Below are 19154 nucleotides of genomic sequence, written 5' to 3'. Positions count from 1 at the left end.
CATAATCTCAGACTCACATCACTTGCCTGTAAAATGAGGTAACTAAAAGGAAAAAAAATGAGATGATAGATGTAAAGTAAAGAATATACAATGTGAGCTTACATTAGGGGTTCGAAACTGTAGTTAGTATTACTTATCTGTTTATTATTCAAATATTGCTAGCTATATGCAAACTCAAATAATTACAACTTTATGGAAAATTAGGGAATCCACTTGGTTTGTGATGCTTTAATAGTTAAAATTCAGGAGCACCTGGCTGGCTCGGTTAGTAGAGCACGCAAATCTTGATCTCACGGTCCTGAGTTGAAACCCCATGTTGGGTATAGAAATTACTTACATAAATAAACTTTTTTTAAAAAAAGTCTAAATTCAAACAAGAAAATTGCTAGATTTAGCAATTCTAAGGAAGATATTAATTTCACCTTGCCTTGGTTACAACTGTGACAAACAGCAAGCAAGCAGGTCCTTTCTTTCCTTGACACCGTGCTGCCCACTTGGCAAACTATGACAGTAGAAAGGAATGAGCAGGTAATGCAAGAGTATATAGCTCCATAAGACAGCAGGGTGCAAGAGGGAATTCACCCCAAAGAACCAGTACATACACATTCTATAAATCTATTCTCAAAGGAGAAGCACAGGACCAGTGGATAGACCCTACACACCATGTTCTGAATGACTCTTCCCCGAAGTAACTTTTGAAGGTAGATCACAGCCATTTCTATATCTTCTTCTTCCTAAAAGAACAAAGTAAGAATCAAGCAGCTTGAGAACAGCAGTGGTCAGCATCAAATAGTTTTTTGAAGACTTAGATCAAGCAAAAGAGATTGTGCTAGATGCCAAAAAGATTTAGAGAAATAAATAAGGCCTACACTCTCATTGAACATAGAGTATTTTAAACGTTACTTACTGTATTGTTAAAATTCATCATTTTTATAAGACATCATTAAAAAATCAAAAGCAAAAAATTCATTCTACCCCTCCAAATTAAGCCATTTTCATTTTTCTATATTCCTTTCCAGCAAAATCTTTCTTGAAGCAACAAGTATTGCTTATAATATCTCTTTTGCAATTGTTTTTTTTTTTTTTCATGCTTGATCAAGAGTAGACTAGGAATACAGCTAGTCTATGTCAGAGTCTAGAGTAAGGTACTTCTCACAAGAATTTAGATAAACTCGTAAAATCAGGATGGACAAGATTAGCCACCACGAAAATCACCTTAAATGACTATGTTTTTTTGGTTTTGACAGTCTGCAAATCTATTAAAGTACCTCTGAATACAAAAGAAAGCAACAGAAATCAACATCATAAACACATTTAATAGACAATGTGTTAACCATAGGGAGTGATTGGCACAAAGTCTAGAAAGGTGGATGTCCAGAAGCATATCCTGGCCAGTCAGTGAGAGTACTGCAGTATCGCTACACAGGTCACACAGGTGACCCGTCAGAGGCGCTAATGAGATCTGTCAACTCCTTTCCCTCTGACATAGCACAACAACCTTATTAATATGATCGGGCTTCTTGTGAGAATTGCCTTAAACAGGGAGATAATGGGCTGAGAAGAAGGGTTGCTAAGAATATCCCCATCTACCAGGCAGTTATCCTCCCATTGAGCAGTACATTTGTATTGTGTCATCTCTAGGAGTTTCTTGGTCGGGTGGGGGGTGAAGGTTTTGAGGGGGGAGGGTGGCTGTCAAGTCCGAGTCAGTCCTAAATCCTGACTAACTCTGGTACCTTGGCCAAACTGGGTTAGATCTATGAAGGTGAGGTGTGACCCTGGTCAGGGTGAACTCTTTGAGCCAGTCCTACCTCAGAAGCTAGCCTGTCCTCATGACATCTCTGGCACTTCACTCTTCCCTGACTTCAGCTGTCCAGAAGCCACCTCTCTATGTTGCAAGATGGTTATGGTAACTGATCATCATTTGATCTTTTTTTATTTGACACACATGAGGAATAACTTTTGATGCCTATTTTTCTTGTCATTTTGCTTATTTGTGTGTTTGATGTTTGAAGCATAAGAATATATGCCATAGAAGTCAGATCTTGAGAAGGTAATCCTGTTAAATTAGGTTTGTTTTTAACCCAAAGTATCTAAGGATAAACAGGCAACAATACTGAATTTAGCATTTTGAATAAAGTTTCAAACTTACATTGGAACTCATTTCCAAGGTTGGCGTTGGAAGCCGAGGTTGAGGTACAGCCTTTCTTTGAAGGAAGCGCAGAAGTTTCTTTGGTTCAAGAACTTTATTCTTCTTATCCAATATTGCCTGGAATAACACCAACTAGCATCACTTCTTGCCTTTGTATTTTCTTCCACTACTAGATCTAGACACAGGTCTGAATATCAATCAGAAATAATCTTCACTATGGCTATGCCAGGACTTTTTGAATAAGGCCAAAACTGGGTGCTTGTATGACCCATGGAATAGTATGATACTCCTAAACATCAGCTAAACACTCAGTAAATAGGGCACGTAGGTTTTATCCATTTTAATCAAAGATTTGGAGGTTTAAAAAAAATTGAGATTTTAAAAGATTTGGTCATGTGTGTGTGCAAGCAAAATCCCTGACTCCTTTTCTTCTACAAAATCCCTGACTCCTTTTCTTTTAATGTTTAAAACATTAAAAAATTTCCCCCTGCCATAAATGACAGAAATCTGGTATGTTCTGTTGTTATGAAGAAACTGAGGAGCATTAAAGGCAATTGTCTCCAACTGAAGAAAGAGCTTTCCTTTGGCCATGAAAGCCTGCAGCTCACATTTTCTGAAAATGAACTTGTTTCCTTGTGAAAGAGTATGTGTGTGTTTTGATTTCAACATACATTTTATTGATTTTACTTTTGATCACCAAAAGCCCCCCAAATTATATATGACATTATAATTTGTTATAATGGTTTTGTTCATTGCTTCTGTTTTAAGTTAAAAGTATCCCCATATGGCTGAAAAGTATCAAAAAGCCTGATCTCTGTTGTTTAAAAATCGTACTTGAGAATCATGTTTTTCATCATATAATTTTTACATTAGTTTTCCCACAGAAAATACAGAGAACATAGATAAAAACAAGTACTAAGCCAAATCTTGAAACTAATAAACATATGCAAATTGAGTAAAATTTGAAACCACATGAAATTATTGTGGTTTTAACAGAACCCTCTGAGTTTCTACAAGATAAAAACTGACACCAAATACATAACAGCTCTAAGAACAGTTCTACAATAACCACAACAACAGACTCAACAGAAAGCAGCAGCAGTCTAAAAAAATAATAATTCTGAAGTCAAGCATCTCTTGAGTGTGTTGCCCTGAAGGAAATCATTTTAAAACCAATCATTTATAATATGTTGGTAGGGATCTGGGAAAACTGGCACTCTCACATATTCAGCAATTAGTACGCATTTATGTAAGAAAATTTGTCAATATCCATCAAAACTATAAATGCAGGCATATTGTGGGCCAGCAATTCATGTCTAGGGATTTTCTTTTAGATATGTTCATACATGTACTAAATTATATGCAAACAGCATTATTTTTGATACAAAAAACTTGGGACTGGTTAAACATGTTACATTTATATTATGATGTATCATGCAAAAAATGATGTAACACAATTATGGGATGATCTCTAAGATATATTAAATAATAAAAGCACAGACAGAGCAGTGTGGATTATGTATTAACATTTGTGTAAAAAAAAACATTTGTGTAAAAAAGTTGAAGAGGCTTATAGGTATTTATATTTTTATATATTTCTAAATATACACATATACATATCTCTATATGGAGATATATATAGCTACAGATATATTTGCCTATAAGATATCTCTGGAAGGAAAACATCTTATACCAAAGCCAAGAGTTCAGATGAAAACAAGGACAGTAAAAGAATGTGAATTCTTTGATACCATCAGCTACAACAAACATTAAACACAGCCCAACATCTAGCCAGATTAATATAAATCCCACCTATAGCCTATTTACCTCAGTTCCTATTGCTTTATAACAGATGTCAGGCTTTCAACAAAAAAACTAAAAGGCATTCCAAAGGCAAGAAAAACACAGTCTAAAGAGAGAAGTAACTATCAGAACCAGAGTCAGATATGATATAAATGTTGGAATTATCAGACAGAAAATTTAAAATAACAATGATTAATATGTTAAGGGCTCTAATGGAAAAGGTAGATGACATGCAAGAACGGATAAGTAATGTAAATAGAGATAGAAACTCAAAGAATCAAAAGGAAAGGCTAGAAATCAAAACATTGGAACAGAAATGAAGAATGCTGTCAATGGGCTCATCAGTAGACTCAACATAACTAAAGAAAAGAAACCAGCAACTTGAAGATATGTCAATAAAAACTTCCCAAAGTGAAATGCAAAGAGAAACAAGGAAGTAGAACAAGATATCCAAGAACTGTTAAATGATATCAAAGGAATAATATGTATAACTGGGATACCAGATGGAGAAGAGAGAATGCAGAATAAAATTTGAAATAATAATGGCTGGAAACTTTCCTAAAGTAATGACAAACACCACCCACAGATCCAAAAAGCTTAGAGAACACTAAGCAGGACACACACGCACATGCGTGCACACACATACACACACACACAAAAAACACCTCAGGCATATAATATTTAAATTAGAGAAAACCAAAGACCAAGAGAGAAGTTTGAAAGACGCCAGAGAGAAAACACACCTTAACTATTGAAGAACAAAGTTAAAAATTACAGTGGAATTCTAGTCAGAAACCATCCATGCAAAAAGAGAGTAATGGGAAATCTTCGAAGTGTTGGGAAAAACTCCCACCAACCTAGAATTCTATACTCAATAAAATCATTATTCAAAAGTGAAAAGATCACAATTTTAAACTTACCTGTTTCAAAAGATACTATCAAGAAAATAAAAAGACAAAAAATAAAAGTAAGAAGACATCCCACAGACTGGGAGGATAATCTGTGAATTGTATATCTGACAAGGGTATAGTCCTTGGAATATATAAGAACTCCTACAACTCAACAATAAATAGACATTAAAAGTAATGTCTATAATAAACAAACAAAAAGACAACCCAATTAAAAATGAGCAAAGGATCTGAATAGACATTTCCCCCAAAAAAGATACACAAATGACCCTGGGGTGCCTGAGTGGCTCAGTTGGTTAAGTGTTTGCCTTTAGCTCAGGTCATGATCCTCGGGTCCTAGGATCAAGCCCTGTGTCTTCTCTCCTTCTGCTAATGCACACTCTCTCTCAAATAAATAAATAAAACCTTTAAAAAAAAAGATATACAAAGGACCGAAAGGCACATGAAAAAGATGCTAACACTCATTAATCATTAGACTAATGCAAATTTAAACCATAATGAGATATCACAGTACACACACTAGAATGGCTAAAATAAAAAAGATAGGCAGGAATAAGCGATGGCAAAGGTACAGAGAAGGGGATCCCTGGGTGGCTCAGCAGTTCAGCACCTGCCTTTGGCCCGGGACGTGATCCTGGAGTCCCGGGATCGAGTCTCACATTGGGCTCTCAGCATGGAGCCTGCTTCTCCTTCTGCCTGTGTCTCTGCCTCTCTCTCTCTATATATATATATCTATCATGAATAAATAAACAAAAATTTTTTTAAAAGGTACAGAGAAATCAGAATCCTCATACATTCCTGGCAGAAATGTAAAACCCCTTTTGAAACAATCTGGTAGTTCCTCACAAAGTAAAACACTTATCTGGTGACCCAAGAATTCCATTCCTAGGTACAAAGCCAAGAGAACTGAAGAACTTATGTCCACACAAAAATGTGTACACAAATGTGCCTATCAGCATAATTTATAATAGATAAAAAGTAGAAACAACTCAAATTTTTATCAACTGATGAGCAGATAAACAAAATGTGATACATCCATACAATGGAATATCATATAGTCATTAAAAGTAATGAGGTACCTACCTACAACATAGATGAACTTTGAAAACATCATGCTAAGTTAAAGAAACCAGACATAAAAGGCCATACATTGTTTGATTTCATTTATATGAAATGTTCAGAATAGGCAAATCCATAAAAGGAAAGATTAGTGGTCGTCAGGGGCTACGGGGAAGAAGGTAATTGTGAGTGACTGCTAATGGGTACAAGGTTTCTTTATCTTTGGGATAAAGAGAGTATTTTGGAATTAGAAATTGGTGATAGTTGAACAATCTTGTGAGTATGTATACTAAAAACAACTGAACTGTATATTTTAAAAGAGTGAATTTTATGGTATGTGAGTTATATCTAAAAAAGAAATCATATAGGAGAAATATAGACTTGCTGAGACAAACAAAAACAAAGAGAGTTCATTGCCAGGAGACCTTCCCCGTAATAAATGGTAAAACAAGTTCTCCAGGCAGAAGCAAAGTGACATAGGTCAGAAACTTGCATTTCTATAAAGAAAGGAACAGTGGCATACAAAGAATAAATGAAGGTAAAATAAACTATTTTTTCTTATTTTTAATTGATCCAAAATATAACTGTTAAAGCAACGAGAGTACAAACATATTGGGTGATTATAGCATATGGATCAGTGAAATGAATGACAGCAATGCCAACAGACAGTAGGAATGAATGGGGAATAATATGCTATAAGGGACCTGTACTACATGTAAAGTGATAATATTATTTGAAGGTGAACAGATTATTTTATATGTAAACTCATATACTAGTTCACAAGACAAACATACCTAAGTTTCAAAGAATAGGGATTCCTGCCCATAGGGCAAAGGAGTTAGAAGTTATTTCAAAAAGAGTGAAAATTCCTGCAAATTTAGAAATTTAAAAACCTAAATACTTATAGGTTCAAAACTGTAACAGATATTTTTAAAAATTAGATACTAGTATTGATAAACACTCCATATCAAAACTAATGGAATATACTAAAGCCAGTGTTTTGAAGGAAATGCTTAGCCTTCAATACTTATTTATAAAACTGATGAGTGCCTGAAAATTAATGAACTACATGTCTACTCTAAGTTAGGAAAAGAACTACAAAACAAAAAGAAGAAAGATATATATGAATGGGAGTTACTGAAACTGAAGTAGAGAAAATCAACAAAGTCAGAATTTCATTCTTTAGAAAAACAATACCAAGAAAATTAATAAGCCACCAGCAAAAATGAATAAGGAAAAAGAGTAAAAGCACAAATAATATTATAAATGAAAAAAGGCATGATTATAGTACAACAAACACTAAAAAGATTTTAAATAATACTATCAACAACCATATGTCAAAAAATATGAAAAGCTAGGTGCAACAAAATCTATAAAGAAAATGTAATTTTTCAGGATACCTGGCTGGCTCAGTTGGGTTATAAGTGTCCCCACTCCTGGTTTTGGCTAAGGTCATGATCTCAGAGTCATGAGATCGAACCCCTAAGTTGGGCTCTGCACTGGGCATGGAGCCTGCCTAAGATTCTCTCTCCTCCTCCTCTCCCTCTCCTATTCCTCCTTAAAAAAAAAAAAAAAAAATTAAAATTAAAATTAAAATTAAAAAGAAATTTTAAAAAAAGAAAATGTAATTTACCAAAACAATGCAGATAGTTCTATAAGCAGTAAGGAATTTGAAGGAGTGGTTGGAATTTTCTCATGAAGAAAACATCAGTCTCATAATTTTAATAAGAATATTCTACCAAACTGAAGAAATAGGTCATTTTAAACCTATTTAAATTCTTTTCAAAAGTAGAAAAGAGAAAAAAAAAAAAAAACAAAAGTAGAAAAGAAGGAATACTCCACAGTCATTTCAGAAGACCTGGATAACTCTGACACCAATGCCATACATAGTCAAAATGAGAAAGAAAAAGGTGATTTCACTCATGAATATGGAATCAAAATTCTGATAAACGTATTAGTAAATCAAATCCAACAATGTATTGGTTTTTTTCTTTTTCAAATTTTTATTTAAATTCTAGTTAACAAATAGTATAATACCGGTTTCAGAAGTAGGAATTAGTGACTCATCACTTACATATAACACACAGTGCTCATCATAAGTGCCCTCCCTAATACCCAACACTGTATTGAAAATAAAACAACTTGACCAAGTTAGGTTCATTCCCAGTGCATAAGAATAGATTAATTTTGTAAAAAACAAAACAAAAACCTATAAATGTTCCTTATTACCATAAATTTAAAAAGAAAAATATATAATTACTTCAATTCATAAAACATGATAAAATTCAGCAGGAACCCATGATTAAAGTTTCAGTAAATGAGGAAAGAAGAGAACTTCCATACTCTAATAAAAAGTGTCTGAAAAAAACTCTTACAGAAAGTGAGAGAATAATGAACACAGTTCAGAATGGGTAAATGGAGATAGGGAAATGAGGTGAGAAAGAACCACATAGATACACATGAATTATTGTCAAAGTCCTAAATTTTTTTTAGAGAGCATGGATGTGCACCTTGCAGGGCTGGGGAAGGGGGGTGAGGTGGGGGAGGGAGAGAATCTTAAGCAGGCTCCACACCCACATGGAGCCACAGCAGAACTTAATCTTACGTCCCTGAGATCATGACCTGAGCTGAAATCAAGAATCAGATGCTTAACCACCCAGGCGCCCCAAAGTCCTAATTTTTATTTTGATTATGGGCTTCTGTGGATTATTCTACTACTAAAACCAACTGAACACACAAACACATGGACCAGTGAGTCTCAAAGGGTAGTTCCTGCAGATCAGCATTACCTGGAAACTTGTAACACCTGCAAATACCCCAGCCCCACCCCAGACCTACTGAATCAGGAACTTTGGAGGTTGGGCCTAGCAACATGTGTTTTAACAAGTGATTCTGATGCATGCTAAAGACTGAGAAGCGCTCAAAAATCACATGTTCAAGAGTCTGTACGCCTGTAGTCCAATTAACAAAAGGGAAGCACAGCTGATAGATGCCATGTACTCATTTCATGAGGACAACCATTGCACTTTCTCATGTGGTTGGGCTTTAAGCCAGATTAGAGAGCACTTGAACATGATTCCCTTTCTTCCTGATGCCCTGGGAACATTCTAAAAGAGAGAAAATGAAGTCTTTTTGACTATTAAAACCAGCAGTAATTCCTAACACTAGAAACCTGCTACCCCTAAACGCAGTGTCAGGTTTTATTATGTAGATCCAAAGTCAGAACTACTTTTAGGAAGTAACATGACTCCTGCAAATCTGGAGAAGAGCCTCCAGCAGATTTTCCTACAGCTTGAAATGAGGGGGAAAAACAGTGGGTCAGCATAGCACTGGCAAATTCCAAAAGATGAAAGTCTGGAGAGGAGAAAAAATGTAGAGTGATGTGTTGAGAACTACTGGACACTGCAGTTTTGGAGATGGGGTATCTCGCTGCAAAAGTCCTACTAATAGCATCTTGTTCTACCTTATGAACCTCTGCCAACTCATGGTCCATCCTTGCTGCCCTCTTGAGAAAACCAGCTTTCGTGGTAGTGACTTTTGGCTTCGGAGGTCTGATTCGGGGGTGTGTCACAAAATCTGGGAGACTTGACTCAAGTTCAACTAATCCTACAGGAATGAAGTACATGTTTTTAGTATTCAGTGAATGCAGTTGGCATTTGAAAGCATATTGTTAATTTTAGTAGCTGTTTGCCAAGTGGCTTCATTTGGAATTAATCAGATATATAGCTCACATAATTGAAGTGGCCCCAAAACATAAAGCAAATTTGTGCATAAATTAGCTCATGTTCTCAGTGATTTAGACCATAAAATGCAAAATGCATTCTAATAAAATATTTCCCTAAAAAAAGGAATGAGTTTTATGATAATAACCAACAGAAATTTAGTGATCATATGGTACATGGGACCACCATTCTATCGGGGATGTACACCGATTTATCATATTCTGCTCTGGAGAGTTCAACTGTGTGACCACCAACTCATGATCTCGGCCATGTGTATGCTTCAACTTGTCAATGAAAATTTAAATAATCTAAATAAGCCTCTCTGGGACTTGATGAGAAGTATAGCCCTCACCATGAATTTTATCCCCTAGTTATCCATTTCCTTACCCACTAGTTTTCTAGCACTTCTTCTTTAAGGGCCGATTTCATGATAAGTTCCTTGTTGACTTTCTAAAGCTTGTATAAAAGCTTTTTTGGTTTCATTTTTCTGTGACTTTATTAGTGACATTGAACACGTTTAAATGTTTAGTAGCTAAACACTGATATTGTTATACAGTGGATCCATTTACTTGGGTCTTAGGAGTTTTTATTGGTTTTTATGAACTTATATTAATAATAATAAATGTGTTCATTGCTATTTCTTGAAAATATTTTTATTTGTAGTTTAGCCTTTAATCTAATATTTCTAGTACTTTAATACTGCTACTACTGGACTTGTAATTATGTAAATTGCTTACCTTCATAGGTGTTGAGATAGTAGTTTTTTACTACAAAGTCCTCTGAATTGTTGTCAGGGAAACGACCAAGACGAGACAGAGGTCCATAGACCTGTGATGCATAATCAGAATAATCCTTGATGATATTTCTTCTCTCCAACTTCCCTTCTATATTCCTTCCCTTTCCCACAAGTTTTCTGATTGCTAGAATAAAACATACCTCTGTGACTATCTTCAAAATATTGTTCTGAACAAATGCATAATAATAGGCCAGTTCTACTTTTATTCACAGGGAAGCTATTCAGCGGAATGAATTTCAACGATGGCCACTCACTGCAGCCGGAATGTAACATGAAGAACAGAGGTCTGTCATCTGTGTGGACCAGATCATCATGAGACAAGTGTGAATGACAGAAGCTGAGTCGATTAGTGTCCTCAGTTGGTATGCAACAGAAATCTTTTATAACTGCATTCCAAGCTCTGAGGCAAGAAGGGGTATTCAGTAACAGTTTGTCAAGCTAATGAAAGAAACTCAAAGTAACCCAAAAAAACCATGGTCAGTGGAGATTCGGAAAATTATTTTCTCCTAGGAAAATAATTGCAAGGGAGGAAAGACTACAGGTTCTTCGATAATCTCTTTCCATCTTGGCTCACACCAGAATAAAGCACAATGTATCCCAGCTCAGAGCTCTTCAGAACTGTTTGGCAGTGGGAGGGAAAAGGCTCAGCTGTGCACACTGGGAGTTTACTCATTAAGGAGTCATGCTTACTACCTCCGCCTGTTCCTTTTCTCTCAGATCTATCACAGAGCCATCCCTGCTGAGGGCTCTACACTGTGCACTCTGGATGGGATTAAAATCATACTGTGGGACTGCAAAGTCTTATTTTAAGAGGTGGCTGCAGGCACCACTGCTTCCTCGTGGGCATTTATGTTGGTTCTCCAAGCTTTTGTGTGGGACTTCGGGTTTTGAAACGAAATATAGTTTACGTTTGTTATGTATCTTTTTTAGTGGTTCATCAGTTGCATATAACACCCAGTGCTCATCATATCAAGTGTCCTCCTTACTGACCGTCACCTAGTTATCCCATCTCCCCATCCCCCTCCCCTCCAGCAACCCTCAGTTCATTATCTATAAAAGTTAGTCAACTCATCATTAGTTATATCAGGTACCGAAAAGAAAAAATGCTGACAATATCTAAGTGCATACCTAGCAGCTAGTTAAAAGTTATTTTCTCACATCAAGAAAGCGTTAAAAGTTCAACTAAAAATAATTCTTTTTGTTTTCAACTAAAAATAATTCTAAGGAATTTTTATAATTGTTTTACTTTTGCTATAAAAATAACAAATTTGATTTTTTAAAAATCATGATTAATCTATTATGCATATAAATTGCCAATTTGCACATATAATTGATATCATTTTATAAGTAAATTACATTAGAAGTTACTAAGCAACCAAAATTATAAAGTTAAATACTAATAAGTTAAAAATTAATTTTATTTAATTTTAATTTTTATTATTACTTTTTTTTTGAGAGGGAGGGGGTCCTAGAAAGGGGCAGAGGGAGAGAATCCTAAGCAGGCTCCATGCCCAGTGAGGAGCCCAACATGGGGCTTGATCTCACGACCCCGAGATCATGACTAGAGCCAAAATCAAGAGTCAACACTTAACCATCTGAGCCATGCAGGTACCCTCTTTTTAATTTTTTTTAAAAGATTTTATTTATTTATTCATGAGAGACACAGAGAGAGAGACTGAGAGAGAGAGAGAGAGAGAGAGAGAGAGAGGCAGAAACACAGGCAGAGGGAGAAGCAGGCTCCATGCAGGGAGCCTGATGTGGGACTCGATCCTGGGACTCCAGGATCATGCCCTGGGCTGAAGGCAGGTGCTAAACTGCGGGGCCACCCAGGCCCTTTTTAATTTTAATTTAAAAATATTACATAGTTATTCTTTTTTTAAAAATTTTTTTCATAGTTATTCTTAAGTACCCACTGACTGCTCTTTTTATGTGTACAGATATAGTACATAAACAGATACACAGTATACCCATGGTATTAAAATTTCATGGGAGGGGGTAAGGAGAAAAGATGTCTAAATGTATCACTTAGGGCAATAATAAAAAAGGTTGAGAAAATAGGGCTCTCTATCCAGGACTTCAACCCATGAATATGGGAAGCCCAACCCCTTTCACACGCACACATGCACACACACACACTTACCCCATAGTGTCAATAACCTGACCACCTGTTGGAACATCATTACTTGGTTTTCTTAGTGAAGAATTTTCCTCCACTCTTCTACTTTTGAGAAGTAATTCATCTCTTTTACTTATTTAATAACATTAGGATGCAAAAGAATCCTATCTAAATGAGGTTTGATCAAAGATTCAAAGCAAAGCCAACCCTCCCATTCTCTTCATTGTTAATATGACATCATTACCTACTACATGTGTGTGCTGAATCTGTGCCAACTTTGCCTCCTTCGCTTCCTGCAATTGAGACCATCGGGCATTCAAGTGCTTCATGTTCACTTCATTTTGATTCTCATCACGTTTCTTCAGCAACTCTTTTAGAACTTCCAGACGAATCTCCTGTAATCTTTAAGTAAATCACCAAACATAAAGAAGTGTTTGTTATCTCAGACTATTCTACTAGGGAGAGAGGAAACACCTGCCATAAACAGAATCTTCTCTTTGGGCTGGTACCATATTCATGTATTTAAAACGACCACTCTATCAAAGTGTGACAGATGCATTGGGTGTTTGGGGGAGGCAACTCCTAGTGGATCTCTCTATAACAGGAATATGTATGGGACACCCGGGTGGCTCAGCAGTTTAGTGCCTGCCTTCAGCCCAGGGCGTGATCCTGGAGACCCGGGATCGAGTCCCACATCAGGCTCCCTGCATGGAGCCTGCCTCTTCCTCTGCCTGCGTTTCTGCCTTTCTCTCTTTGTGTCTCTCATGAATAAATAAATAAAATATTTTTAAAAAAGGGAATATGTATGGGCATAGTTCTGAAAGGCAAAGAAGAGGATGCCAAGTAAATAAAAGGGTTCTCTAGGCAGATGGGTCTAAATGAACAAGAAGATGTCTGTGCACAGTTCCAGGTCCACAGGTATTGGCTGGAGAGTTAAGTAATATGAGTGAAGAGAAAATGAGACAGCATGCTATTTTAAGAAATACACGTGAAAATGTCAGTGTCTGGCACGTATAGACATTAATCAATCTTTGTTTCCTTTCCCCTTCCCTTCATCTTGTTCTCCTAAAGTTGCCTTGCTCATGTTTATGCAACCATGCACACATGACTTCAAAATCTGTACCTCCAGCCCAGGTATTTCTGAACCAGAATTCCTATCTACTTGAATTTCTGGCTACCCTGACAATCTCAAAAAAATTCACTTATTTTGTTCTCCCAGAAATCTACCCCTTCTTACATCTTCTTCCCTCCCCTAACAATTCCTCCTCTAAAACACTTCTTGCATCCAGTCCCTAGCTCATGTTTTTTATCATCCCTCTCCTAACTTGGACGCTAGTTGCTAATCTAGTCTGTCCTTCCAATTTTGCTCCACACAGCTGTCAAGATTTTCCTTCCTAAAATAGACATTTGAACATTTTACGCTTACTTAAAAATTCATAGAGTAATTTATTCAGCCACTCATCTGTCAAATATTTATTAAATCCTCACCATATGCCAGGCAGGAAACAAACAATGATGAACAAGATCAAACACCTTCTCTCAAGAAGCACTGTTCTATTGGAGCAGGCATATCAACTAGCATTTTTTTGAAGATTTTATTTATTTATTCATGAGAGACACAGAGAGCGAGAGATGCAGAGACACAGGCAGAGGGAGAAGCAGGCTCCATGTAGGGAGCCCGACGTGGGAATTGATCCTGGGACTCCAGGATCACGCTCTGGGCCGAAGGCAGGCACTAAACCGCTGAGCCACCCAGGGATCCCCCAACTAGCACTTTATAAAACAAAGAGATAAATACCAGACCAAAAGAATGAACACCATGGGAGAAAAAAAGAACAGGGCAACTATGGTTAGTGCTATTCCCAATAGATCCAGGAAGGTGGAGAAGGCTCCCTTACAGGAACTATTACCTCTGTAGTCTTGAAGATAAACAAGGATTGAGATTTGCAACATAGACAAGGAAAAGTGAGGCCTTGGCAGAGGAAAGTTCAACTCAAAGGACTAGAGACAGTCCATCATACTGGTGGAGCTTCTCAAAGTGGACTTACAGGAGACGGTGGAGAAGTAGTGAAAAGTGAATATGGAAAAACAGGTGTTTTTAAAAATAAGCCAAAAACCAATTGTCACCTTTCTCTCTGGAGTTAGAAATTCTAGGTTCATTCTCAAGTTCATCACTTACCTCAATTTCTTCAGCCATATAACGGACATAATAGTACCTATCCCATAAGGTTGTGAGCATTAAATGGGTTAATGGTAGAACAGTAGTTCCCAAACCTGAGCATGCCTCAGATAATTTGGAGTCCACCACTTGACTCAGTAGGTCTGGGATGGTGCCCAAATATCTGGATCTCTAACAAATTCCCAGGAAATACCGATGCTGCTAGTTTGTGGACCACAATTTGAGAACCACTGGCTTGGAACATGGCTCCAGCACATAGTAAGCTTCTACAACTATAACATGCTCTATGAATATCATCATCATCACTAATACTATCTACCTGATGGCTTTTTACTCACCCTTCAACACCCAGCTCAAAGGCTACTTTCTCTCAGTAATTTTCCCAAATCTCCACCCATCTCAAACAGAACTAGCCAGAAATATTATAAATGTTCCTAGTGCCCTTCTGATAAGAATATACCTCTCGAAATTGCAGCAATAAATTTAATTTTCTGATACCTACTTTGCATTCTTTAATTGCAAGCTTTTACCAAAACATCACACAGTCTGGACTTAGGGTTAATAGAAGGTGTTGTAAAAAGATAAACATACTTTGAATTCAGAACCATGCTAAGTCTCTGTCTTGGTTCTTAGCTTTCTTTTGTGTAAGTACACTGACAAGTGTAGCATTGCTATGGGCAATAAAGTGCCTCAGTGCAGCATAGAACAAAGGAAAACCTCAACAAATTCCCTTTCTTTTTAGTACACTAAAAACTATAAAACATCTTGATGAAAGAAACTGAAGATGACAAAAGTAAATGGAAAAACATCCCATGTTTCTTTATTGTTAGGGAGTTGTAATTTTGGGGTTTTCATCATTTCCACACATTCTAAGGACAGCTTTATTACTGAAAATATATTAAAATGATTGAAAACCAGAAGTACCTAAGCATATTGTTATTTATGCACTGTGAGTTCATCTCTTAATTGAGGAATTCCACAATTTGTCTTTTAAATAGAAAATGCTCCCATTAACTGTAGCTAGAACCCAGGATGTCCTGACTGTGAATTCAGTATCAAAGGGACTAAGATGATTAGCTAGGAGGCTGAGGGATATAAAGAGGGCCACGGTCCAGGCAGAGGTGCACTGGGAATGAACAGAAAGGGTCAGTTTGAAAGACTGATGAATGGATAAAGAAGATGTAGTATGTGCATGTGTGTGTGCATATCTCCACACATACATACGATGGAATATTATTGGGCCATCAAAAAGATAAAAAATTAATAAATAATAAATAAAAAATAACATAAATAAAAAAAGATTAAAAAAAAAAATAAAAATAAAAAAAATAAAAAAAGATTGAAATATTGCCATTTGTAACAAAGTGGATGGAACTAGAGTGTATTATGATAAGCGAAATAAGTCAGTCTGAGAGACAAATACCATATGATTTCACTCATAAGTAGAATTTAAGAAACAAAACAGATGAACATATGGGAAGGGGATAAAAGAGAGGGAAGCAAACCATGAGACTCTTATCAATAGAGAACAAACTGAGGGTTGATGCAGGGAGGTTAGTGAGGGATGGGCTAGATGAGTGATGGGTATTAAGGAGGGCACTTGTTGTGATGAGCACTTGGGTGTTATATGAAAGTAATGAACCAATGAATTCTAATCCTGAAACCAATACTGCATTATATGTTAGCTAACTAAAGTTTAAATTAAAAATTTTTTAAAAGAAAGACATTTCAGGGGTGCTTGGGTGGCTCAGTCAGGCTCAGTCAGGTAGGTGAGCATCTTGGCTTCAGCTCAGGTCATGATTCCGGGGTCCTGAGACTGAGCCCCATGTCAGGCTCCCTGCTGAGTGGAGAGCCTGCTTCTTCCTTTCCCACTGCAGCTCCTTCTGCTGCTCCCCCCTGCTTGTGCTTTGTCAAATAAATTTTTAAAGTCTTAAAAAAAAAAAAGGCATTCCAGTGGGATTCTATGATAGATTATTCTTTAAAGAAAAAAGGGGAGCCCCAGTGGCTCAGCAGTTTAGTGCTGCCTTCAGCCCGGGGTGTGATCCTGGAGACGCAGGATTGAGTCCCACGTTGGGCTCCCTGCATGGAGCCTGCTTCTCCCTCTGCCTCTCTCTCTCTCTCTCTGTGTCTCTCATGAATAAATAAATAAAATCTTTAAAAAAGTATAAAAAATAAAGAAAAAAGGGGGGCAGCCCTGATGGCCCAGCAGTTTGGCACCGCCTTCAGCCCAGGGCCTGATCCTGGAAACCCGGGATCGAGTCCCACATTGGGCTCCCTACATGGAGCCTGCTTCTCCCTCTGCCTCTGTCTCTGCCTCTCTCTCTGTGTGTCTGTCTTGAATAAATAAATAAAATCTTAAAAAAATAAAATAAAAATAAAAATAAAGAAAAAAGGAAAGAGAAGAATCACAGATGCTTTGAGAAATTATTCAAATCTGGGTTCCATGCTTAACTTTACATACAAAGAGGGCAATATACATTTTTATGTTGTTAGAGAGAAAATTGTAGAACTATTGTTCCCAAAAGAACCAGAAATCCAACTTCCTAACTCTACAGGTAGAGAGCTGCCTTTAAACCCATACATTTGGGAAAATGCTTTACAGATAAAAAATATTTATATTACTCCACCAGCACAGGTGCAGATGTCTCAGTAATCTAGAACTTACTTTTCAATCTCCTGCTCTCTGAAGGCCCACTCCTTCCTTTCCATTGCATTCATCATCCTCCTCCTCTTCTCAAACTGGGAGGCGTCACTCAGACAGGGAAGAGTGGCTTCCCAAGCACGTTTCTCCCGGGCACGTTCTATCATCTCAACTTCAGCTTGTCCAGCTGGGAGCCCTCGACCTGGATGATGAAGCAAAGCACTTTAGAAACACATGGATAAATTCATGTACCGTTTACGTTCTTTCAGCTCCTGTCCTCTATAACTTCAAGGGTTATGAAGGATGAAATGACATTAAGAAATATCCTCATGATGTGCCTCACAGCTTATCTGTGTCCTGTATTACCTCTTGTTAGTTATTTGGCCAGAAGACATTTTAGTTGCATATAAGATGCTAGACAGTTTGAAGAATATTACTGAATAATCATACCTTGGAATGCCCTGTATTAGACAAATCCACATTTTTAAATGCAAGGAAATATCAAAGTAGCTTACAAAGGTCATAGATGGTAAGCAAATAGAAATCAGGATTTGAACATGGCAATCTGACTCTTGTGGTCTTATCTACTACTCTATACTCCCTCTCCATTAGAGAACTAAAACAGAAATGAACTCTATATTCAAACCCACGGCTAATTTCACACTCAACAGTGGGGTTGAAAGCTTTTTCTTTAAGATCAGGGATAAAACAAGAGCCTACTCTTATCACTCCTATTCAAGATAGTACTAGAAACCCTACCAGAGCAATCAGGCAAAGAAGAAATAAAGCCAACCAAATTGAAAAGGAAGAGGTAAAATGGTCGCTGTTTGCAGATAACATGATCTTATATATAGATAACTATAAAGACTATCAAAAACAGAACAAATGAATTCAGTAAAGTTGTAGGATACAAAGTCAACAGATAAAAATCAGTTGCATTCTTAAATATAAACAATGAACTACCTAAAAAACAAATAAAGAAAACAGTTCTATTTATACAAGAATCAAAAGTAATGAAATAGGGAGGCGCCTGGTTGGCTCAATTGGTTAAGTATCTGCCATCAGCTCAGGTCATGATCTTAGAGTTCTGGGAGTGAGCCCCACATTGGGCTCCTATTCAGCAGGGAGCCTGCTTCTCCCTCTGCCCCATTCCACCCTGCTTGTGTGTTCCCTCTCTCTTTCTCAAATAAAATCTTAAATGATAATAATAATGTAATAGAAATAAATTTAACCAAGGACATAAAAGATCTATACACAAAAACTATAAAATATCTTGATGAAAGAAACTGAAGATGACAAAAGTAAATGGAAAAACATTCCATGTTCACAAGATTGGAAGAAATAATTTATTAAAATATACATACTACCCAAGGCCATCCACAGATTCAATACAATCCCTAGCAAGATCCTAATGACATTAGTTTACAGAAACAGAAAAATCAATTGTAAAATTCATATGGAACTATAAAAAAACCCCAGAGAGCCAAAGCAATCTTGAAAAAGAAGAACAAGGGGTGCCTGGTTGGCTCAGTGGTTGAGTATCTGCCTTTGACTCAGGGCCTGATCCCAGGGTCCTTGGATAGAGTCTCACATCAGGCTGCCTGCAGGGAGCCTGCTTCTTTCTCTGCTTTCGTGTCTGCCTCTCTGTGTCTCCCAAGAATAAATAAATAAAATCTTTTAAAAAAGAAAAGAAAAAGAAGAACAAAGCTGAAGGCATCACACTTTCTGGTTTCAATCTACATTACAAAGCTACAGTCATCAAAACAATATAGTACTAAAAA

The 19154-nt window shown here is 36.9% G+C and overlaps 1 protein-coding gene and 1 long non-coding RNA gene across 3 annotated transcripts in view; one reads left to right on the top strand and one right to left on the bottom strand.

The window, feature by feature from the left end:
• Nucleotides 1-11357, top strand: part of LOC140594213 (uncharacterized) — a 33305-nt gene extending 21948 nt beyond the window's left edge. Inside the window, exon 3 of the long non-coding RNA XR_011994878.1 lies at nt 10650-11357. This is a non-coding gene — a long non-coding RNA (uncharacterized lncRNA). The remainder of the gene's footprint in view (nt 1-10649) is intronic.
• CFAP91 (cilia and flagella associated protein 91) overlaps nt 1-19154 on the bottom strand; it is a 92661-nt gene that overhangs the window by 29222 nt on the left and 44285 nt on the right. For both annotated transcript variants that reach the window (XM_025990126.2, XM_025990125.2), the window contains 6 exons: nt 17398-17575; nt 12798-12955; nt 10379-10561; nt 9383-9525; nt 2150-2266; nt 663-734 (listed from right to left, as the gene is read on the bottom strand). In XM_025990126.2, coding sequence (XP_025845911.2) covers nt 663-734; nt 2150-2266; nt 9383-9525; nt 10379-10561; nt 12798-12955; nt 17398-17575 — 851 coding nt within the window. The remainder of the gene's footprint in view (nt 1-662; nt 735-2149; nt 2267-9382; nt 9526-10378; nt 10562-12797; nt 12956-17397; nt 17576-19154) is intronic.

Source organism: Vulpes vulpes, chromosome 1 (assembly GCF_048418805.1).
Source record: "Vulpes vulpes isolate BD-2025 chromosome 1, VulVul3, whole genome shotgun sequence".
NCBI classification, from domain to species: Eukaryota; Metazoa; Chordata; class Mammalia; order Carnivora; family Canidae; genus Vulpes; species Vulpes vulpes.
Note: the sequence above shows the minus strand (reverse complement) of the source record. Positions and strands in the feature narration are given on the sequence as shown.